The 25,560-nt window shown below is 28.1% G+C and overlaps 1 protein-coding gene across 1 annotated transcript; it reads left to right on the top strand.

Moving 5' to 3' along the window:
* Positions 1-25,354, top strand: LOC107448297 (eukaryotic translation initiation factor 3 subunit k). Its single transcript, XM_043048176.2, has 8 exons — positions 1-245; positions 4,199-4,297; positions 7,617-7,737; positions 12,689-12,763; positions 13,401-13,473; positions 18,113-18,190; positions 23,061-23,183; positions 25,278-25,354. The coding sequence occupies exons 1-8, from the start codon at positions 193-195 to the stop codon at positions 25,307-25,309; spliced, it is 654 nt and encodes a 217-aa protein (XP_042904110.1). The 5' UTR covers positions 1-192; the 3' UTR covers positions 25,310-25,354.
* Positions 25,355-25,560: the final 206 nt, after the last annotated feature.

Genomic DNA, 25,560 nt, shown 5'->3' with positions numbered 1-25,560 from the left:
AGTGTAGAAAACGCCATCTTTGCTGCGATTATATTAGCGTCCTCTACAAATTTTTTTTGCCTCTGTTTTGTCTGTGAAAGCTGTAAGCAAGTCTTTGGCAAAGTTCATCACCCGAATTTCCCACCAGTAAACGTCGGTAATCAATAGAAATTTTTGCTTAATAAAAATTTTTACTCAACAAAACACACCGAAATGGCTGAAGCAATGAAAGCGACAATCTCTTCTATGCTTAAAGGAATAGACAGGTTATATTTCGCTCATTCTTTTTAATATAAATGTCAATTTCAATCAATATTTTTCCTACGTAGGTTTTATAAATGTGTTACAAGGCTCTAATGTGTAACACGTTTCATGTATTCATGGAATTAATTGTTTTACCAAAATTTCACATAATTGTATAATAAATTTAAGAGTTCAAAAATTCATAATAATTGGTTTTGGGGGTAACATCAAGCTTATTTTGAGATAGCCTTTAAACTAGACTATTAAATTCATTTTAATGAATCTTATGATGCATCTGATGTACATTTAATTTATGTACATTAAATATGAAGCATAATTACGTCATTTTGTTGAGATATTTTCTCATAGTAATACATTTACATGATCATATTTTGGTAGTTCTAAATTATTAGGAAAGTGGGGTAGTTCGAGACTTATTTCATTTATGTAAAACATTACAATTAGTAGTCATGGGCTTCTTACCCTTTCTAACTGATATAGAATGTTTTAGTTTTCTTATTGGGTTAAGTACTTTTTAGGAAAATGCTTTGTTTTCTGTGAAATTACAGCTAATGTGGGATATAAACTTGTGTAAAAACTCATCGATATCTTAAAAAATGAGGATAAAATTGCATCATTATATATTTTGTATTAAATGGGAAGCTTGCAATAATACTTTTTTTCCTACGATTTTCCTCTTTCTAATCTACATTTGTGATATGAAATTCAAAGCTAACTTAAGTTTCAGATTTACAACTACTACTAAGATTTATCAGATGGTTTAAAATATTATAACAAATAAAAAAATTAGTATAATGTCATTTATTAATTTTTCTTTATCTAAAGCAACTTTTCCCTTGGTATTAGAGTTTTAAGGCTTTTCGAAAGTTATGGCGTAAATAAGCCAGAGCTCATACTAAGCTGGGTTTGCAGGTTGAGTTACCCCGTTTGCCTTTTGAACCTGATAATACGCCCAAATATACTGGAGGAGAAAAAAAATTCGGTACTTTTACATGATTTTTCAAATTACGATATGTTTTTATCTAATGTTATTACGACGTTTGAAACTGAATTTGAGTTATCGTTACTTGATGCATTTGATTTGTTACAATTTTGTCACAATTTCTCATTGTTTTGTACTAAGTAATAGCATTTATTTAATATTTTATCAGCCCTTTTCGCATGGTCTTTCTTATTCTGATGATTTTAATCATCAGAATATTACATTATTGCAGTTATTACTAGAGCCCGGAAGTTCAGGCAAAATGCCATAAATGCCCTTTTCTGCCTTTTTTAAACGTTTTCTTCTGAAAATGCCTTTTTCTTTCCTTTTGTTCATAAATGCCTATTTCTGTCTAATTAAAAAATTTTCTGCAAAGCTTTTTGTGCTTTTGACCGAACATAAACGCAAAATGAAGAAATTTTGAAGTATAGAAATGGTTGACTGTCATCCGACGTATTGTAATGCATTTATAGAGATTAGGACTTATTCCTTTGGTCTTATTAATATTTCCTCTCCGTCTCTTCGTGGCGTCAGAAAACGTGGCGTCACCTTCGCCCGATGCGCTTTGCGAGGAGAGAGAGAAAGGGAGTGAAAAGATTGGAGTTATTTTTACTCACAGTCAATAGGAGTTATTTTTACTTACAACCAATAGAATTTATTCTTACTTACGGCCCATATAGCCTACACCATCGAATAGCTCGTATGCTCTCTTATCTACAAAACGAATTCACCAAGCTGGGTGAGCACATTGTAGCAGGAGCACGAAAAAGTTTTCTAGTACTAGTTATTTCAAAAATGCCTAAATTAAAAGCCTGCACGAGCAAAAAACTGGACAGTTTTGTGAAAGAGTTTAAGTCGAATGTGTTTTCTAATGATGAGAGCATTCTATTTTGTAAGGCATGTTAGAAGTCAGTAAATTTTGAAAAGAAGCATTTTATATCTCAGCACTTGGAGACATCTAAGCATAAAACAGCAAAAAAGCTGAGAAAACACCGACTCTGATTCCCACCTGTTTTCAATTATCTTCTCGCAAATCGGAATTTGTGATGTATTTATGCAGGTCATTTGTAGATGCCGGCATTCCACTGTGGAAACCTGAAAATAAAAGCATACGAGCTTTTTTGCAAAAATATACGAATCAAAGTGTGCCCTGTGAATCAACTTAAAGGAAAACTTATTTAGATGACTGTTACACCGAAGTTCTTAAAACTATTCAAAATGAAATCGGAACGAAAAACATATGGCTATCTATAGATGAAACGACAGATGTAACTGGACGATATGTTGCGAATGTTATTGTTGGTGTTATGGACTAATTTGAAAAACATAAAGTCTTTTTGTTGACATCTGAACAGTTGCAAAAGACTAACAGTACTACAATTGCACAGTTGTTCACTAATGCACTGGCTTTACTTTGGCCAAATGGTACTGAGCATGAAAGAGTGCTATTATTTCTTACAGATGCAGCCTCCTACATGAAAAAAGCTGGAAATGCCTTAAAAGTTTTATTTCCTAATATGATCCATTTAACGTGTCTTGCTCATGCATTGCACAGGATAGCAGAGGAAGTAAGAGGTCTCTATCCTGAGGTAGACTCGCTTGTTTCTAGTGTGAAAAAAGTATTTGTGAAAGCCCCTTCAAGAGTTCAAGTGTTCAAAGAAATTGCACCAGACATTCAATTACCTCCTAAACCGATCCTTACGAGATGGGGAACATGGATTTCAGCAGTCTCATACTACTGCACAAATTTTGAGGAAGTTACTCGAGTCCTTACCAGCTTTTCGGATGAAGAGGCAATATCCATAAGAAAAAGTAAAAATCTGCTTAGCAGTTCTAAAATAAAAAATGAACTGACTTTTATTTCAACTTATTTTGGGAAGCTCCCTGGAGCTATTGAACACATGGAAAAAAGAAATATGTCTTTGTCCGAGTCACTAAAGATTTTCGACAATACTATTGAAGAACTAATGTCTGTGCCTGGACCATCTGGTGACATAATAAGGAAGAAATGTGAAAACGTCATCTCTGCAAATACAGACTTTGAATGCATCAAGGACATTGCAAAAGTACTTTCTGGTGATACTACAGTTGAACTTACCATATCTCCTACCATGGCAAGTTGTTTTAGGTACGCGCCCATAACTTCTGTCGAAGTAGAAAGATCCTTCTCTTTGTTTAAAACTATATTGACTGACAGGAGACAAAATTTCTCTTTCGAAAATTTGAAAAAGCATCTAGTTGTGATGTGCAACAACAACCAATCATCAGAATAAATCTGCATACAATATTATTGTAAGTACGAGTTTTCAATTTTTATTTCGCACCTACGCAGTTGAGGTTTTTTTTTGTGCAATTATGTCCACTTCTTTTGTACTATTGCTACGACAGTCGAGTGAAATGAATATGTAGGTATACCGGATACTTCTAGCAACTTTTTTTATACCTTGGATACCTATATGGGCTTTTAGGCATTACCAACTACCATTTTGCTCCAATTTTAAGTGCCTTTTTTAAGTGCCTATTTCAAGCTTTTTAAATGCCTTTTTGCCTGCCTATTTTTGCATTTTTTATTGCCTGAAATTCCGGGCTTTAGTTATTACATTGTTTGATTTGCGATGATTCCACTGTAATTTCACATTGTCTAATAATATTGGGTCATTCGAAAAATTCCGGTTGTTTTTACAATGTGAGATAATGAATGTAACGGTACAAACTTTCTGGATGACCGAATAGTTTTTTTTTCGGTAGTTATTTATCATTTTTTGGCCCTTTGCACATGGTATTTGTATTTTTTTTAATACATATTTTACTCCCTAGAAATTAAAAAGGCAGGGTACTTGCACTCATTTAACACCATAAAAAATTATTAAAATGTGTAATATTATAACGATACTACATTATATGTTAGTGGTGTAAGCTTTGTAATTAGTGCACAGTTTTTCTAAATTTCTGACTGATTTTTTTTTATTTCAGATATAATCCTGAAAATCTTACAGCATTGGAGAAGTATGTTGAAATTCAAGCAAGAGATAATGCATATGATTTGGAAGCAAATTTGGCTGTCTTAAAATTGTAACTATCTTCTTTTTTTAAAAAAAAAAAAACAAAAAACTTGTTTTTTAAAATTTAGTTTAATTTATTAATGCATATTATACCAATCAGGGGTCTGTTTATAAGAAATTGGGGTCCATTAACGGACCCTTCACAAGATAATTTATCTTTTAATCGGACCCTTCACATATTTGTTTATCTTCATTATTGTTTTGTTAATTGAATAAACCCTTCTCGGGGGGGGGGGGGGGAAANGGGGGGGGGGGGAGAAAAAAGACGGTTCGAAACGAACTAAGTTTTCCAAGTTTCCCTAAATTTAAATTCAAAATGTAGGGTTCCAAGAAAATATTTCTACTTTTACAAACATCATGTCCACATTCTTATTGATATTAAATTCTTTCAATTTAATATCAGTAATTCAATTTTTCAAATAAAGTATTATAAATTTAGGAATTGTTTAAGTTTACTTAATGCATAACACATTAAAAGTGATAGATAACTAAGTTGTGTTATTTTAAATATGTCAATTGAAATTATTAAAAATGTGAGTGATTTTGTTTCCATTATTCGTCCGAAATGAACATTCTGCTTTCAGCAGTATAGGCTAAATACCAAATATTTGCATGTTGCATCTCTAATTTAGTAGCAGCAATTGTTGAGCATAATCTTGTATCTATTTACAATTTAAAAACTTCTTGAAAAGTTTTTTAGCAATTTTTGCAATAACAAGACCCTATTTACACAAATTCACAAAAGCGGGACCCTGGTTGAAGGAATGTGACATTACGCTTATTTTATATTCTCAAATTATGAGTAGTTTTTTCACAATTTTACTAAAACAGGACCTTTCATAAAATGTCTGGACAGACCCCTGCCAATGTAATATTATGGCTGTGAACTGTTTGGTTTTAGCTCAAGGAATGTTTTTAGTGTCAAAATGCCTTGTAATTTATTTTTAAATTCCATTAGAATTTGTTCAAAACAACATTAGATAACTGAAAACATATGAAATGCTTTGTTAGTTGCTTTTTGTGCATCGTTCTTAGCATTTCTTCCCGAAGTAACCTATTTTATCCTAGACTTTGTAAAAAACTGTTAATAAATAGGAAAAACTAAAAACAAACCACTTGAATTTGGCAATGAAAAAATCTCATCGAAAAATTGGTGGCAGTATAGTTACAAATCAACTCCAAATTTACATTAAACCAGTTCAACTGTATCAATTTTTATTTTGCTTATTTTATTGTTAGAGCCTGTCTGAATCGGTTTGCATCATTGACTCGTGTATTATTTGGGTTCATGATATTGATCACCAAATGTTCTACAAATGTCGTTAAAATCATACGCATGCAACAAGGCGACAAATTTGTCTCCTTGAAGTATGTTGCAAATTTACTAAATAGTACAAAACAATAGTTTTTCGCATTGAATTCCATGCATTAAAAAAAAGAATTTCTAACTATATTGTTCAGTTTAATTGGTATGGAATTCTGATGTATTCAAAGGAATTTAACTGAATGTGTCTGGTACAAAAAAATTTTATTATATTGTAAAATTTCAAATTTACATGTTGTGTTATGCATTCATGCACTGATAGTATAGTTTTTCATCAATAAAATATTTTGATCTTTTAGAATTGACTTAATTTAAAATTTTATTAATTTTAGATAATTTAATTTTCTAGCAATATATTGTTAGTTCTTACCTTCTTTGTTTTCCTCTTTTATTAATTTATTTGGTCTCATTTCTTTAATCTCTTTGTTGAATCTATGTACAATCTTTAATTTAGCTTTTTTTTTCTGTATTTAATTAAATACTTTCAATAGGAGATAAATCACCTCATTGGTTTTTAAGTGTTATAGATGGCGATGAATAATTTTTGATGTGTAACATAACATGAATTATGTAGTCGTAAAATTCAATTTTCCCCCCCTTTAATTTTATATACCACATTAAGTTTTTCGACCACTAAATGACTACCTAGGTGGTCTTATTGGGCTACTAATTTTTTATTGCTGGTGTGAATTCTATGTTTTATGAATATGATCGTTTTTATAGCGTAATAGACAAATAAACCGGTAAAAATAATTACTACAAATTCAAATGAGATTTTGTTAAAATTGGTTCATTTCTGAAAAAAACATTAGGAATATATTTAAAAATTAAATATAAACACTTGAAAATGATTAATGATATAAAATTTATCAGAAAAACCTTTTATAATTAATAAAGAAAATAATTATCAAAAGTTCAGCTACTCAAGTATTATTTCTCAGTTAAATACTCGAGTATTATTTCTTTGTTAAAGTTTTCATTCATAAAAATCAGTGTGACACAAAATATGGAGTAAAAGTTAGAAAAATAGATGGTAGCAGATTTCAGGAATATTTCTATATTGCTAAGTTAATGATGCATGGAATGACATTTTAGAACCATTTTTCTGTGTTTAACTGCTTCTCAGCAATATGGAAAGTTAAGTAAAATTATAATGCTAAATAATTCTATTACTATCCAAGTCTTCTCTTGGTTATTCCCAAAATTAAAACCGGTATAAGATAGTTACAGAAAATATAACATATATTATTATGCCGTCGAAACTGATGCAAAATGATATTACGGCAAATGCTAAATAATATTTTAAATAGAATCTAACATTATATAATGTAGAGAAAACAATGAACTCCTATATATATCTGATATTTGAAAGTTGTGTAAAATAATGTTATATTTTTCTGATGTTATCTAATGATAAGTGCTTCTAGGTACAGAAATACTTTCAGTTACAAAACAATAATTATACTTTTGAAAAACAATTAGCATTAAAGATTCACAACTTTGTTAAAAACCATATTTCAGAAGTTTATGCGATCACTGTAAGGTCGTTATTATTATGAATAAAATTATAGTTGAACTTGCATAAGTATGGTTAAAGCATAATCTAGAACATTTTGTTTGTGGATATGAACTATTCTCTTTTAATCTAATTTATTGTTAAGTTTTCTTCAGCTTTTCATTGTCCATGTGAGAAAAAAATTTACATGCAGAAATTTGAAAACATGCACTTTTACATTTCCATGCTTATAACAGCTCCCACACTTGATATTTCATTTGTTTGCAAACATAATAAAAGATTGTTTTTTTTTTTTTTGTTTTTTTTTTGCTGTGTGAAACAAATATGTAGATAGATTTGTAAAGTAATAAGTATTCCGTTGCTTAAATTAAAAGGAGAAAAGAAAGGATTCAATGGATTGTTTTAATGTTTTATTTATGTATATAACATATATTTTTTTCAATAAAATGTTTTCTTAAGAACTCATTATATTCATTGAAACATTTTCAGGTATCAATTTAATCCAGCACAATACACACTTGATATTGTTCGGTTGATACTGATGAAAGCTCTTACTAACTTGCCTCACACAGATTTTGTTCTTTGCAAGTGTTTGATTGATCAACAAAATGTATCCTTTGCTATTTTACTTTTTATATTATTTTTACCATTCTTCTACTGAATTTTTCGATATTTATCAATCAACTATACCTCTTTATCAAGAAATTCATTGTGAATGATGAACAGTTTTACTTTTGAAAAATAATTTTAAATTTTGAAAATATGAATTTAATTTTTGATGTTTTTTAATTTAATTTGTTATAAGTTTGCCAAAAGGAAACCTGTTCTTTTAATATTGCATAGCTATCAACTATCAGTGTAAAAAATACCTGCGTTCTTTGTATTTTGAATAAATGTCGCAAATTTATACATTTTAGATTTAATTTTCAAATTTAGTGTAGATTAGGATTTTTCTTAAAAGTCTTACAAAATTGTATATATTTAAGACTCAAGTAGGTTCTAGTTGTTTGAACCTACTTACTTATACTAACATAGGTCAATTTGTTATTTACTAAGATGAAAATCATTCAATTAAAAACATTAATTATTGATGAAATCATTGATTTTTAGTTCTTTTCATTTGAGAGTGGTTTTAACCATAAATTAGCAATTCTGTTTATAATTTCAAGTATTTTCTATAGTCACAATTTGTTGCTATGAAACTAACTACTAAACTATTGAAATTTTGCCAGAAATGTACGTTTTTAATGCTAATATTTATTGGGTTTTGAGAAAATTCTTCTAGAATGTTTATTACACAATACAAACTCTTTTGATATTGTTTTTTCTGTTTATGAAAAATGTGGGGTTCTTTCTCTGTTTTGTATTTAGTTGTGATGTGAAGCTGTGTTCTTTTTCATGCTGTGTACTCATGTTCTAACAATTTAAACAGTTTAGAACTTTATATATCATAATTATTAATTGATATAAGCTCAATGTTTATTTGATTTTCAAGAGCATGAAAAATGCTTGCTAGCTTGGCAGATTCAGTATTTTTGCATGTTAATTTAAACAGAGTAAGTTTTTTCTTCTTTTAAATAAAAAATCCTGGAAGAAATAATTTTCTTTAAGAAAGGGGGGAAACGTAAAAAAGAAAAAAAAATTTTTTAAATACTAGTATGGAACTCTGTGCACATAGTTTTATATTTTAAGTATCACTGTTAAACAGCGCGTCTTTATGTGATAACTAATTTTTTAAAAGTTGGTGCAGTACAGAACCCGTTATCCGAAAATCAGAAAACCAAAAAACCGGAACGAAATTCGATACATTTTCCTGTCATTTTTTTTTTTTTTTTAATGTTTTTTTCCTTATAAGATTTCAAAATTTTTCTTTCTTTTTTGAAAGATGTTTACCCTACCATCATTTTGGAAACAATCATTAGTGTATTACTTCATCGTTTTTTCTTTTTCAGATTATTTCCAAATATATTTTTTTTTAGTTGAGTTTGACAATAAAAAAAACGACTTTTTGTAGCGATTCAGAAACCCGGAAAATTTAGTTATCCGGAATAGCGATGGTCCCAATCGTTCCGGATAATCGGTTCCCTACTGTATTAGTTAATCTCTTTCTTGAATGTTTTAGAAAAAAAGTGTTCTTAAAATTGTTTTGCAAGAAATGCATAAAATTTATGGTATTTAATTTGAATAACATAATAACTCTTTGTTTTGTCAAAAATGAGGTATGAAAATTTTATTAAAGTATTACTTTAAAAAAAAATATTGTCTGTGAGAATTAACTTTGTGTCATTGTTTAAAGCTGAACAGTGTGAAATATGCACAAATAATACTGCACGAACAGTTTTCTCTTTATGTGGTATTATTTTTTTTCTTCACATTGTTTAGTTTTATTGAAAATATTAAATAATTTTAAATTACATCTTTAGGCTTTGTATAAATGTACACATTTCGTTTTATTATGTGATATAACTTGAATGAACTTTTTTGTGTCCTTTCATTTCATCACTTTTTTAAGAGAAATAAGTGCCTTTAAATTGATACCTAACTTAGAACTTCAATTACTTTAATGCAGTGTCTTTCCTGATTATATTTAGATATACAAATTTTTTAAAGCCAATGTACTAAAATCTATAGCCCTTATGATTTTTTAAATTAAAGATATGTATATATTATTCTCAGAACTAGTGCTAAGACAAATCATGGTTATAAGATTGAAAACTATGTTAACCAGGCTGGATTTTTGTTAGGTCCTCTAGATCAGTATTCCCCAACCCCCGGTTCGTGGATCAAATGGTACTGGTCTGCCCATTTCTTTGGAACTAAATTTAAATTCCTAGGTTTATAACCCAAATTAAAAATATCTGTGTTCCATTAAAGTTTTATTTATTTTAAAAAAGGGGCCTCTGAAGGTAGTGACATAAATTTTTTAATGTTTGTAATGTATCATTTACTCCGATAGAACCATCTCATTGCAAAGAAACAAGCTCAGAGTTCTCATTGATTTAACGTTCTAGTAAGTTAAAATGTTAAATTACTTTATATTTATTTTTTGGTGTAACTCTATTTTATTTTGAAGGTATGTTTAAACACAATTAAATTAAAATTAATAAATAAAAATAATCTAAAATGTTAGCAATCAACGTCCCCGAGTAGGCCGCGGTAAAATTATCAAACTGACAGGTCCGCTGTGATAAAAAGGTTGGTGAACACTGCTCTAGATTTTTAAAGTGAGGAAGAAAACAAGCTAAATAAATTATAATAGTTTTTTATATTGTTGTTTACTCACTCAACTACAAATTGAAATTGTTTAAACTATTTCAAATTTGTATTTACAAGTGTAATGTAGATTTTATTTCCGTATATTATTATCCAAGTTTCCTATATGTGGAATATTTGGTACTCTTCCATTAAACGTGACTATTGGTCATGGTTAAATTTTTTTACTTAACTTAATAATCAGTTGATGATAATCGTTTATTATTTTTAATGATATGAGTGTAACTGACAGGTGTAATGATCAAACTGACAGGTCTGCTGTGATAAAAAGGTTGGTGAACACTGCTCTAGATTTTTAAAGTGAGGGAAAAAACAAGTTAAATAAATTATAATAGTTTTTTATATTGTTGTTAACTCACTCAACTACAAATTGAAATTGTTTAAACTATTTCAAATTTGTATTTACAAGTGTAATGTAGACTTTATTTAATTTCCGTATATTATTATCCAAGTTTCCTATATGTGGAATATGTGGTACTCTTCCATTAAACGTGACTATTGGTCATGGTTAAGTTTTTTTACTAAGCTTAATAATCAGTTGATGATAATCGTTGTTTATTATTTTTAATGATATGAGTAATTGATGGATGTGAGTATCATTGTCTGGTATGCAAGTGCCTCTGCCCTGTATACCTTACTCTGATTTATTTATTTTTTTAATTAATTACTAGTGCCCCCTGTAACCGTCTTTGGTTCCAAATTCGAGTCACAGTGGTTTTGATGTATATATTTTTCTTACAGTCTCTTTAATGGAACAGTAATGAATCTCTATATGACTTAAGTTGATTTGTAGTTTTTATATTTTAAAAATTATTTAACATTAAAAAACTGCAAAAATAAGTATGTATCAATGGATATGTACTGTAGGCTCCTTTTTAATTCATGCATAAAGGGAAGAAAGTTTGAATTAATAAAAATTATAAATTTTCCAAACTTAAAAGATAAGCACTTATTTAAAAAAAAATAATAATAAATATTGTAACATAGAATCACGTTAAAAAATCTTACCTTTAAGCAATATTTAACAAAATGATACATTTTCTTTAAAATCTTTTTAAATTTTAGTCATGTCTTACAAGTTGTGCATTTATGATAAATTTTATTATAAATTTGGAATTCTTCAACTCACAATTGAGGTGCACAATCTGGAATATCTTTTAATGGTTTCATTTAAAATATTTTGTTATGAGAGTGAAAAACCTTGAATTCTCGTGAAAATAAAATATAGTAAATTTATATTTTTCCTAGATACTATGTTGTTTTAAATAATATTGATGTGAGTGTATGTATGAAAAACTTTCTCTCGGCATTGAAAATATATTGTGATGCTATTATTGCTCATTTAAATATTTACAGATGAATTAAATTTTAATCTGTTAAATAATTTTCATATTTATTTACTCCATATTTGACTGGTTTTGGGTAGAAATGTATATGTGTTTCACATTTTATTATAACCCATACAGTTGAAAAGCTGAATGAAAGAAATAGTTTAATTTTTTTTATTCTGTTTCACCTATCAAAAGAATACTTGTAGATTCTTTGATTTATTCTTTTGTAACGTGTGAGGATGCGGGCTGTCTTTTTAGATCTTGGAATCATGAAAGCGTGAGTGGTAAAGTAGTTAAAGGTGGAAGGAAAAGCAATTGGCATTCTATTAGCTTCAAAAAACAAGTCATTCTGCTTTTTAAAAAAAATGAGTTTTCAACAAAAGTTAGCTATGTGTAATCGGAAAAAATTAGCATTGAATTTATCATCAGCACTAGAAAAAATCGAGCTAAAGGAGTGCTTGAGTTATCGTACTTTGAGTCACTGGGAATTGATTGTAATTTGTACTTTGTCTTTTCATTTTTAACACAAAGTGATATTGTTTTTATTAAACTAAACAATAATTAAGTTGTTAATTATCATAAGAATTAAATACAGTGTAATATTTGAAACGCAAATTATTTTTCACCTTTATCCTTTCTCCAAAGAAAGTGTACCATTTTATCATAAAGTGTTGAGTTTTACGTTTATTTTCGTCAGTCACTTAGTTGCGTGAAAACTTCTTTTTTTTTCTTCCAGAGTTTCAACATTGTGATTTCATCCAGAGTTTCAACAAATTGTTACAAACTTATAACGTGTTGAAAACATAAGGTGCATCAATTTAAGTTGCCCAATATTTATTTTTTGCTTTTCAACTGGCTAAATGATAAGTCTCTTTTTATTTCAGAATAACAGTGAATTCTTTGCCCTCATTTAATAATTTTTACTCTATTGTTCAGTATTCTTTAACCTTTACCTAGTTAGCAAATGAGAAGATTCACCAAATAGTATACTTACATGATCTCCTTGAAACATGCCAGTTTTCAGCATTTTGGGTGAGTATTTATTATTTTTAATTGCTTGCTTCCTTTACTAAAGGCTTGTTTAGACGATCCAAGTTCTGATTGATATTGATGGAAACTTGTTTTGCTTTGAACTTGGATGGTGTAAACGATCATCCAAGTACTTAGCCCAAGTTTTTTCTCCCTTAACCAATCAGCGTCTTAGGATTTGTGACATCAACAAGCAGGCATCAGATTATGTCATTTTGTTGTCTGTTTTCATATATTTTTGTCCGAATAAATTGATCTGTTACGCTCTACTTTGATGGAACGTATCCTACGCTTTAAGCGGGGTCTTACTGTATGTGATTTCACTAGACTTCTGAATCGACTAGTTTTTAGGATTCATGACTTCCAAATTTCTGGGTTCTTATTTACTCGAAACAGGTCTATATTTTTAAAAATACAAATCTCCCATTTAAATATATTGCACAGTAATAATTTAGCAAGGAATTAAAAATCAAAGTTATGCATTAACTGTCCTTAAACAATCCTTAGTAGATTGCAAGTCATGTGTGAATAATCTATTATAATATTGGCATAAATCTATTTTATGATAGAAACAGTTATTTCTCTCTGCATTCTCTTATTTCAGTGCTGAAATGTGTATCTTTTTCTTTTATAATTGCAGAGCCGATTGAACGATCCAAAGGACCCTCTTCCAGTAGCTCCAATAACAGGATTTGAAGATTCAATTAGGAAGTGTAAGTATAATTATACAAGATCATAAATTTTACATATTATATTTATTGGGGGTACAATTGACATTTGTAATATGAGTTAAAGTTTTCTTAATTTGCTTGATTCTTTACTTATCTTTATAAATTTGCTATAATCAATAATATTAGTCTTGTTTTAATGTTTCAGTTGAATATGATTTTATAAAAAACTTTTATTTAAATTTTAAAAAAATACACTCAATAACATTTTCAAATAATAGTTAAATCATTATATTTTTGAATTAATTTTATTTTTGAATTAAAATTTGTTTGCTTGAGTAAATAAAGTAATTATCAATTTGAAAAATAGAATGAACCACTCAATATTGAATATATTTGAAATTGTATATAAATTGTTTTTATGGTTGCTAGTATAATCAAGAGAAGAACTCTTTGTCAGTAACTACTTATTTTACAATTTGTGAACTGTAAAATTGTAGTGTTTTTGCTTTTAAACTAATCCCTTGTTCTGATCGCCGCAATGGCGCTTACTGTGATTATTGTGCAGAAGTAGTTTTTAGTAGCTTTTTATTTTAAAATACCATTCCAATAGCTGTTACTGATCATTTCACTAAATTGAATCTTAAACAGCTATTATTGTTTTTTAAAAAATGTATTGTAGTATTTAAACACTTGCATCAGAAATATTTGTTTATTTTAATATTTACCTGTGTTTTATAATTTGGAGAAGAATAATTATATATTAATAGGTTATGGTTGTTTTTAAACTATTATACCGTTATTCCTAATTATAAAATAGTAATATTATAAATTTCCCAGGAAAGATATTGTGTATAATTTAGTTTTACTAATTTACATACGGTATTTAAATATATGTCTTAATGTTATTATTTAATAATTACATTTTTGTCTTACTCTCATAATTAGTGCATATAATTTTTTTGCATATAGTGTTCCTAATTTTTGATTCCTAAGGTTGGCAACTATGCATTTACTTTCTTGCAGTTGTAGTTAACTATAACTATTTATTTTTAAAAAATGTTGTGATTTCAAACTACTTTCAAAATGCATTTACTGCTTAAATACTTCAAGAAGACTAATTTTGTTGGAGAATATGTTTTTCACTCTTGTTCAGAATTAAAAGCTAAGTTGATTATTAAAAAGAAAAAAAAAGATTTAGAATTGTAAATGAGTTGCTTTTTCTTTTCTTTTTTTTTTTCTCAATTAAAATTTTTATGCTTTTCTTGGCACTGAATATTTATTTTAAGAAATGCTTAAAGTTATCAAGTATTTGCTATCTTAAGTGCTTAAATTTGTTATGATTTTTTTCCAGTTAAGCTTATTATCTTAAAAAACTGAAGCTTTAAACTCATTAAAACTGAAAAAAAAAAAAAATAAGTACATTGGAGGCTTTTTCATTGAATCGACTGATGAACTCTCGAAAGATTTAAAGAAATGAGGTCTGAAAAATGTTTATAATTGTATCTTATACTGTTACTAAACTTACATTAAAAGTAGTTAATAATTCTAAACTTTTTTTTCTGCTTTTTTCAAAATGTAGCATATAAGTTCCAACTGCTGAGAGCGTGTAAACTGGTGAATTGCTTATTGTGCAGATTTATCGACAGGGTGCATAGCTTTTTTAAAAAGTGCTTAAAGGTACTTATTTTTTATTTACGCTTTTTAAAAGCCCTTAAAGGTGTTTTTTTTTGGGGGGGGGACTTGTAAAATGTACTTAATTTTCTATCCTTTAAAAAGAGATTTTTTCTCTGCGATATTTATCAGAAACTAGTTATTTTATCACAATTATGTAAAGTTTTTGAAAATGTTTTTGCGTTTTATTGATTTTATGTTCATAAATTAAGAACTTTAAACAATAGAAGGAAATAATTTTTATTACTGCACGGATCCTAATTATGATTTATTTTTGGAAAAGGTTAAAAATATTTTTTCAGTGCTTGAAAAGTACTTAAAAGGTGCTTGTTTTTTGTTGAAGAATCTGGCAACGCACCCTGATTGATGTTTGTGCTAATCTTTTTTTTTCATTCTAGTCTATGTAATGAACTTTTTTTTCTTTGTTATCTATGTATCAGGGATGCTACGCCTGCGCCATTTGCGACAAACTGAGACAAAACGGCATAACTGCGCCATTTTGCGACATTCAGCTCAGTTTCTGCCAAAGCTGCGCCATTCTGAGACAAAACGTCCAAAATTTGGCAAACCTGAATTCAGTTTCAAATATTAATCCGCATTGCCGTGAGTCATTGGAGATCATTTTGCCGTTCACGTCTCCAAGGGATGAAAGACTTCCACGAAAAAGCGGAAATCCGCTTTTTTCTCCCAATTTTTAAAATTTTCGACCATGTTCCAAAAACTAAAATTTTTAGGGAGTCCAATTAGAGAAACCCAAGCCGCCGGAACGATAGTCGGATTCCCGCGACTTCCGCTATAGAGTGGAAAGGAGTCTAAGTGTTTCGTTTCGACCACCGATATATGATTTTTTTTTTCGTTTGGCTGATTTTCGGAATTTTAAATATTAGGAATTGCGCTGGAATATGCTAAAATCGCGATTTTTAATCAGACGATTTTAATATCAATCATCGATTTTCGTATTTAACTTATTTAAAACTTATGTGTTGCGACTTTTTTTACGCTGTTTAAAAATCGTACTAGCAATTCCTATTCACTCAATTTAAAAATTCAATATCGCGATCTGTATTCCCGCGAGTTTAAAATCCAACGTCGCGATTCGTATTCACGCATTTTTAAATCCAATATTGCGATTCGTTATCACGCAGTTGTAATATCAGATCCCGTTTTTCGTATTTGTACGCTATTTAAAAATTACTCATTGCGATTCGTATTCACGTGATCTAAAAATTATTCATCGTGATTCTTATTTACGCAATTTAAAAATTCAATATCGCTATTTGTATTTTCGCGTTTTTAAAATCCAACAGCGCTATTCTTATTCACGTGATTTTAAAATTCAAAATCGTGATTCATATTCACGCGATTTTAAAATCCGAAATAGTGATTCATATTGACGCGATTTTAAAATCCAATATCGTGATTTGTGTTTTTTAAATCCAGCTGCGCGATTCATATTCACGTGATTCATATTCACGCGATTTTAAAATCCAATATCGTGATTTGTATTTTCGTGTTTTTAAAATCCAACAGCGTGATTCATATTCACATGATTTTATAATCCAAAATCGCGATTCATATTCACGCGATTTTAAAATCCAACCGCACGATTCATATTCACGTGATTTTAAAATCCGATATCGTGATTCATATTCACTTGATTTTAAAATCAAAAATCGCGATTCATGTTCACTCGATTTTAAAATCCAATATCGTGATTCATATTCACGCGATTTTGAAATCCAATATCGCGATTCATATTCACGCGATTTTAAAATCCAAAATCGCGATTCATATTCACGCTATTTTAAAATCCAATATCGTGATTCATATTCACACGATTTTGTAATTCAATATCGCGATTCATATTCACGCGATTTTAAAACCCAAAATCGCAATTCATATTCACGCAATTTTAAAATCCAGTTTCACGATTCTAGAAAGAAGTAGAATTAAGTTTTTTCTTGAATTAGTTACTGTAAAGATGTGATATATTTTTCTACAGTTGTTGCATTTAAACAATTACTAAGTGCATTCATAATCACATTTTATGATTGTATATTTAGCTATATAAATTAAAAGAACATAGTCAACTAACTAATCTTGTGAATGCAAGAAAGTACAATCTACTAGTCAATGCCAATTAACTAAAAAGTTTACTTTTATACTTAATAAAGGATGCAAGTCATTTTAGAAAGAAAATTATATTTATATGTGTCTTTTTAAATTGTTTATAATAGTTTTTAAATATTTCTGTTTTGATATAAAAATGTATATATGCTAATTTTTGGCTATTAAGTGCTCCCTAAAATTTTCTTGAAAAATTCCTACCTAAAATATTTCAAAATTTCACTGCACCTCCTGAATTCTATCAAAGAGTGTTTTTTTTGTGTTATTTGCATTTTCTTAAACTCTCATTATTTAATTACTGAATTTCTCTTTTAATTATTGAAATCTGTAGACCTTTCATTGTAACTGAATAGTTATATATTTTGAGATGAAATTTGAGCTCAAAATAAAATGGGTATTTTCCCTTTTGAATTACTGAAACTAAATAGATATTTCTTTTTAGAAAGTTAACACCATTATATTTTAAAAAATAAGAAAGTTAAAATTTACTTTGTAAAATTCTGGAACAGATACTATTCATTGGCATAAATGATAAATGCAATATATATGAAAACAACAGAGTCCATAAAACAATTTTGTGGACTCTTATAATCAATCATATGCAGGTTTTTTAAAATCCTAGCAATAGTGAATGTATGTATAATTGTAGTACTCCTAGTATGCTATTAATGGTTTTATGGATCCTGAAAATTATCTTTATATTGTTATCAAACTGATTAATAATCATTTTAGCTGAGATAAACTGAGTGAAAAAAATAATTTTAGCTGAGACAAACTGAGCCAAAAAGAGATTTTAACTGAGACGAAATGCAATTTCTGGTGAGACAATTTGATATTTTGCGAGTAGCATCCCTGATGTATCAAACTTTTTTTTTCCTTGTAGTCATTTGTCATGTTGTAAACATCACTTATCAAACTATTGAAAAAGAAACTCTCATGTCATTTTTGGGTGGAGTATCTGGTAAGTCTTTTATTATCCCTTCCTCAGCCATTATAAATATGCTTTATGTAGCTATCCTATTGCGTCATAAATGCTGTGTTTATATTTTATTATTTACATTAAAAACAGTATTGTTAAACAAATTAATTCAGAATTTAGAAGTAAATTCTGTTTTATCAGTTACATCTCTTTATTGAAAAGAAATAGGACAGCACTAGCATATTTTTCACTGTCAAATCAACTCTGCTGTTAAACTTTTATGTAATTTTGGATGTTTAGCTGGGTGCTTAAAGGTGCTAATTTCCGATTTTTGAAAGCCCTAAGGTGCTTTTTTCATCGGCTGTTTTTAAAAGGTGCTTAATTTTCCCTTTTCTAAAGTGAGATTTTTCCTTTACCATGTTGATTTTCTCTACGAATTAGGCAGAAAGACGCTGTTCCTGTTGTTTTATTCAACGTTTTCACAATTAATTCAACCCCATTCTATTTCGGCTTATCGTCAGTCCGTAGCGTACGAAAAAGTCATTCGATTTACATTATTCAAAAATTTTGACAATCGTCCCAAACAGTGCCGAAAGTTGTTTTTTTTTTTTTTTTTTTTTTTTTTTTTTTTTNTTTTTTTTTTTTTTTTTTTTTACGTGACGGTTAAAACCAGATAAAACAGACAATTGTCAAAAACTTTCCAATCCTACCTAATGGTGTTTTTTAAGTGCTTAAAGGGTGCTTATTTTTTGTTGATTAATTTGGCTACACACCCTGTTTAAGTTCATACATATTGTGAAAAATAAAATAACTGTCCACATCTGTAGTTTTTAGAACTTGTGGATGCACCGTTAATTTTTTAAGCTACTAAGACTTATCATTACTAATTTATTTTTATAATATTATATAAAGTAATAAGAATTGTCTCCTTATTTTCAGTTTTATTACATTTGAAATATTAACTTTATTTTTTTTATCTTATATTCCATTGTGTAATTCTTCAAACATCTTTTCTTTTAAAAAAAATAATAAATTATTATTACAAATTTTGTCCAATCTTTGAGCAATGTCAATTACTGATCTGTCTGTAACATATTGTGATAGAATGTATTTATTTTGTACAAAGTATCTTGTATCTTATACAGCGTTAAAAACTTAATGAATTAAAATCACCTCTTAGTACAGATTTAATAAGATTGCAATTAGAATATTTTGAAATGATATTGTACAAGCAATACTGTTACATTTATTTTTAAAAAAAATTAAGATAACAAAAGTGTTAAGTAAATAAGAACTGTCTGATTTGACACTTTTGCAGGAGTTGCATTCTTGGAAAGATTTGCACATTTCCCTCGGTTACTTAAAAGTTTAGTCCAAGAGAAAAACAACTTTTAAATTTAGGGGAAAATGTGGACAAATATTTAAACTGTAACTCATCACAAAATTAATATAAAACTTTTAAATACTTTTAATTCTAACTAATAGATATATCAGTCTGTTTCTATTTTTGGCAAGAGTGCATGCTATATGAGTGTCAAGCAAACTGCAGTTCAATTTTTTTATAATTTGCATATTCAAGCTATGTTAATGGAGTGACTAAGTTCTCAATTCTTAGTAAATTTTACAGTTCAATGCGTGTTTCCTGTTATGAAGCCTACTATATACAAGAAATATGTCAGGGGTCTGTCCCGGCCAAATTTACTACCGTTAAGCGGTACCTTCACAAATTCAACTTTAGGAAATTTCACAAAATACTTTTTCTTCAAATTTTATTTTTGCATCCCGTAGCAAACAATATAATTTTTAATTTTCATAAAATAGGTACCTCTCAGAAAAACCTAGACAGACCACTGTATCAAATAAGTAACCCAAAATCAAATAAGTAAATAAATCATGAATAAATATTGTAAATATTTATTTAATATTTGTAAATATTTATTTCTTTTCCACCTACTTGAGCAGATTTATTTGAAAGCATATTAACGAATTATGTTCCTATAACTCTAATTTCAATTTTATTTTAAATTTAAATTATGTAAAAAATTATAAACAAAAATATTAGATTTTTAGTAAAATGATTAGAATATTTCATGTATTATTTTTTACTTAAATTCTTGAATGTTTTACAGAAATAAACTTTTGTCTTTTTTTTTTCTTCCTAAAATTTTAATATATGTTTCTCTGGTAAATTATTTTTGTGCCAACTTCAATACCTTTAATATAATTGTTAAAATACTAATTTTTAAACTTATTGGAAATAATTTAAATTATCTCATAATAAATGTTGAAAAAAAAAATTCACAAAAAAAATAAAGAAAGAATCTAGATAATATGGTTGTTACAATAAAAATAAAGTTTTTATACATTTAAAAGGAAAGTTTCAAATTAATAAGTTAACAAAAATATTTGTAACTTAAACTTGTTACCCAGACAAATTCATGAACAAAAAGTTGACAATTAAGTAAATTATTTAATTTTATTGAATGTGGGAAAAGGTCGGTTCTTTTTCTGAAGCTGAGTCGTATAACACATTAATTGGTGGTTAATCAACCGTGTGGGGAAAACTTTACAATCGATTTGCTGTTCATTAATGTTTACTTTAATTGTCAATTTTTTAGGATAAGTTAAATTCTGATATCATTCTGCTGTGTGTCATAGACAATGTCATATCTCCTTTCTAGTATTTTTTTTCTAAATGATCAACCTGTTATAAGTGCCAACTTATATTTCTCCTTTTAAGTAAATTTTTTATTTTTTACAAAATAATAGTTAGCATGCTCTAGCTATTCTTATTTCTCCTTTAAACATGGTGCGTAGCATTTTTAAAAAGTGGTTAAAGGTGCTTATTTTTTATTTTCGTTTTTTAAAAGCCCTTAACGGTACTTTTTTCATGGGGTGTTTTTAAAAAGTGCTTAATTTTCCCTTTTTGGAAATGAGATTTTTTTTTCTTCGTCATGTTGATTTTCGTCGCGTATTGTGCAAAAGCGTGCTTTTCACATTGTTCTATTCTACGTTATTCACAATTCATTCAACTTCATCGTAACGTTGATCCATATCGTATAAAAATGCCAATCATTTTACATATTTGATTAAATACTTGCGAGTCCGCATACTGAGCTGGGTTCAGTTAGATTCTAGCACTCTCGTGTGCAGCTCTGCTGCATTTTCCAAGATATTCTCAATTTTTTACTTCATTTTCCACCTTCTAAAATCAAACCGAAAAATATCTTGGATCTTTTTTATGGTGGCTAATGTAATTAAAAAAAGTTCTTTGTCAGAAACTAGTTATTTTATCATGATCATGTAAAGTCTTTGAAAATTATTTTACATGTTGTTAATGTATATAGTGCTTAAAAGGTGCTTATTTTTGGTTGAAAGATTTGGCTACGCACCCTGTTAAATTTTGCACCTGATAATTTTAATTTTTTAAAACAGTTATTAAAACAGTATAAATAAAACAGTATTTATTAGTTGGCATGTCAAAAGTGTCTATTCATATTTCTCCTTTTGGGGAAATTTTTGATTTAAAGAAAAACAACAAAAAAAAGGAAAGAAAGCAATTTGCCCTTATGGCATGCAATATAATCTTGATTATCCAAACTTGTTTTTATTCTTGCTAAGACTGAAGTTTGTGAAGTTTCTTAAAACACATTCGAGAATTAAATATTAAGATAGAAACCTTTCAAATAATAGGCATGAGGTTTTTCCAACTTTTTAAACTTAATTATTTCATTCCCTTTAATTATGATATGTGTATTAAATTTTAATAGTTTGTTATATTCTCAACATATGCATATAGTAAAAAAAAACTTAAGAGAATAAAAATTAATTGAAATGTTTTCTTTTTGTGGAAAACATTTTCTCAGGATATGAGTTGAAAGGTATTTTAAGACTTTGTTTTTTTTCCCACTCTCATGAATGATATAAGAGTTAGAAACATACTAATTATGTTTTAATCATTTGTTTACATATTGCAAATTTCTGCTAAATTTAAAAAAATTTCTGAAAAAAATAAATTTTGATCTCATAAAGAGGAAGTGACCTCAAATAAGCTAATTAATTAGTGTAGACGATATTTTTATAAAACCAAAGCAGGGGCACAAAATATAAATATACTTTTTTTTTCTTTCTTTCAAGAAGTATTTGTATTTCTAACTCTCAAAATATATAGGGCAGCCACAGTGTAGGAAACAAGCAATTCAAAGTTTGAACCCCCTTATGCTAATTTTGGTTTTTGTGTATTTCCCTATATCTTGTAGCCTTTTTGTACACAATTGTTAAATGTGTTTATCGTAAGATAATTTCATGTAAAAATAATTTTTATAACTTATTTATTATTCTATTTAATGATAGTTGAAAAAATTTTTCAATTGCAAAAATACAAAATTTGAGAAAAATTGGTTGAATAGTTGATTATTAAGCCTTATGTAGAAATTTAATTTTTTAAATATGATTTTTTTTAATAATTTCTCAAAAACTATTTGCCCAACTTTGTCCTTTTAGCCAAACTATTATGACTATATTTCGAGAACCAGAAACTCACAATCTGTCAAAAAAGATGTTTATTTTGAGAATATATATTTTTTTAGTTTGTTTTTGTAACTTTAAACATTGTCTCCCCTAATTAATGAGCATATTTGAGGTCACCTTGTCAAACTATTAAGTTTTGAGCCCTAGTACGTGCAAATCAAATTATTAAATTAAAAGTTATTTAGGTTGTTTTGTGAGTGTTTGGGTACAGTGCAGTTTATTTTTACGTGTAATTTTTTCGCGCTGAAGTCTCCCCTTTTTTTTATTTTGAGGTATTGGCAGATATTGTTATAAATAAAAAAAATTCTGAAATTTAATTGGGAAAGAAAAAGGCTAATTTTCTGTAAAATGTATGTTTGATTTGTTTATTTTTTTGTTTTAGAATATCAGTTGAAAAGTTGGATGCACAAATATGGTTGGCGAGAAGATAATAAATTGGTTTGCATCAGTAATCAAGAAGAGAGCATAAAAACAAAGAACATCACAGAAAAGATTGATTTTGATAGTAAGAGTTTAATATTTTTTATCTTGTAGGAATAAATCTATTTTATTTTTTCAATAACATTGATCTTAAAAGAAAAATGCTTGTGGTACTCACTAAATGCAAGCAACCCAGTGTTATTTAAAGAAAGCATTTTGTAACATGCCTGAACATCTGGTTGCATTAGTTTTTTCATACTTATTGTTCAAAAATATGCTTTAAAAAAAACTTGATTTTTCAGTATTTTGCCTAAATTAAGCAGGTAATTTTAAGTTTCTTTTTCTATTATCTTTGTCAATTTTTATTAATTCGTAAAATATATGTTTCTAAAATTATATAAAAAAGTTCCACGTTTTGTAATTTTGCATTAAACTACACAAATGTAAAAAAGTGGTCAGCCCTTTCCTTTTTTTTTTATTTATTTAATTTTTTTTTTTTTAATATAATCTACGGAAACTCAAATCTACTGTTGTTCGAAAGTACTTTTCGATATTGAGAAAATTTTGCATTTCTGTATCTAAATGTTATTCAAGAAATGTTACAATTTTCAAAATCATAAATTTAGGAATGTAATGATTATTCAATTTTTATTAATTCAAAAATATATTACAGTACAGAACCCGTTATCCGGAAATCAGAAAACCAGAACAAATTCAATAAATTTTCCCGCCATTTTTTAAAAAAAAAATTTTTTTATTTTTTTTCCTCATAAGATTTTTCTTTCTTTCTGGAAATAATCATTAGTGTATTACTTCGTTTTTTCTTCTTTTTAAGATTATTTCCAAATATTATTTTTTTTAGTTTGGTTTAACAATAAAAAAAAGGCTTTTTGTTGCGATTCAGAAAACCGGAAAAATCAGTTATCCGGAATAGCGATGGTCCCGATCGTTCCGGATAATTGTTTCCCTACTGTACTACTATCGAAATTGACTTTAATATATTTTGCAATATTCCATTTAATTTTATTTGTAAAGGAAAATATTTTGGGAATTTAAATGTGTAATTGTTGGTCTAATATTGTTTTTGCATTTTAATTCCTATTTTTAGGCATTAAAAATATGTGCAATACTCTACATACTGTGCAAAACTTGCCTAGAAAGTTGACAGTACAGTGCACACAAAAATTAAACACCCTGAATAACTCGATCTAATAATTAGATCTTCTCATTCTAGGACTCAATCTTAATAGTAGGTAGAGGGGAGGACCGCTAATATGCTAATTAATTAGTGCAGGCGATATTTTAAGTTATGAAATCAGGCACAAAAACGTAATTTCTCCGAATAAACATACCTTTCTTTTCAACCGATTAGAATTTCTGCCCTCTTAAATATGGGGGTAGTCGCAATCTGGAAAATATGGTAGTAATAGTTTGGTCAGGAAGTCTACCCCTCGATCTTAATTTTTTGTATATTTCATTATATTTTGGAAACTTTTTATGCTAATCAAAACCTTTTTGCTTTCGTTTATCTCAAGATAATTCCTTGAAAATTATTTCATTTTATATGACAAAATATAAAATTTCATGTTTCGGAAACTATTCAACTGATTTCATTCAAATTTTGTATTTTGATATTTAAAATGATGTAAAAAATTTTATACCTTCCAGTTCAAAATTTTTTTTGATTAAATATTATTAGAATGGAATTGTCTTTAGATAAACAAATTTTATTATTGTGTGCATAAAAGTATTTGATTAGCTTAGAAGGTTCACCAGATACGGTGAAATATGCAAAAAGTAAAAATACCATTAAGGGATCCAAAAACTGCGAACAACTCTCCTTTCCAAACTATTAGGATCATTGTTCCAAAATTGTCATTACCCCTTATATTTTGGGGGGGTCAGAAATCTGAATCTCTCCTAAAAAGGTATATGTTTCTACCGAGAAAGTGTCTCCCCCCCCCCCCCCTTTTNCCCCCCCCCCCCATTTTATAACTTAAGATATCCTCTGTGCTAATTAATCAGCATATCTTAAACCATTGAGTCCTGGTGGGTAGGTTTTATCATTGGCTCAAAAATTATTCAGGGTGTTTTTTTTTTTTTTAAGCATAGTATGTTTCATTGTGCTAAAACTAGTTTTTGACATTAATGTCTGATAATCATTCTTTTTTTTTTTTAGGTGTTGCTGCTATTATGTCTCTGGCAAGATAATCAGCTGTATACTTCAATAAATGTAATAAAATATTTCTCCTCTTATATTTCGTTTTGATTATTCTTAAATCCTATGTTGTAAAACAACTCAAGTTCCCGAGTAATAAGGAATTTTTTGACTTTAAAGCAAGAAAAATAGTTTTAATCAATATTACTGAATATAATCCCAGATTATGGTTTTCTTTGAAAATTCAAAACTTATTTAAAGAATTAATCCATTTAAACACTAAAGTCAAGAATTTGTTAACTCC

This window comes from Parasteatoda tepidariorum, chromosome 6 (assembly GCF_043381705.1).
Source record: "Parasteatoda tepidariorum isolate YZ-2023 chromosome 6, CAS_Ptep_4.0, whole genome shotgun sequence".
NCBI classification, from domain to species: Eukaryota; Metazoa; Arthropoda; class Arachnida; order Araneae; family Theridiidae; genus Parasteatoda; species Parasteatoda tepidariorum.
The sequence above is the reverse complement of the archived record's forward strand: the minus strand, read 5'-3'. Positions and strand labels throughout refer to the sequence as shown.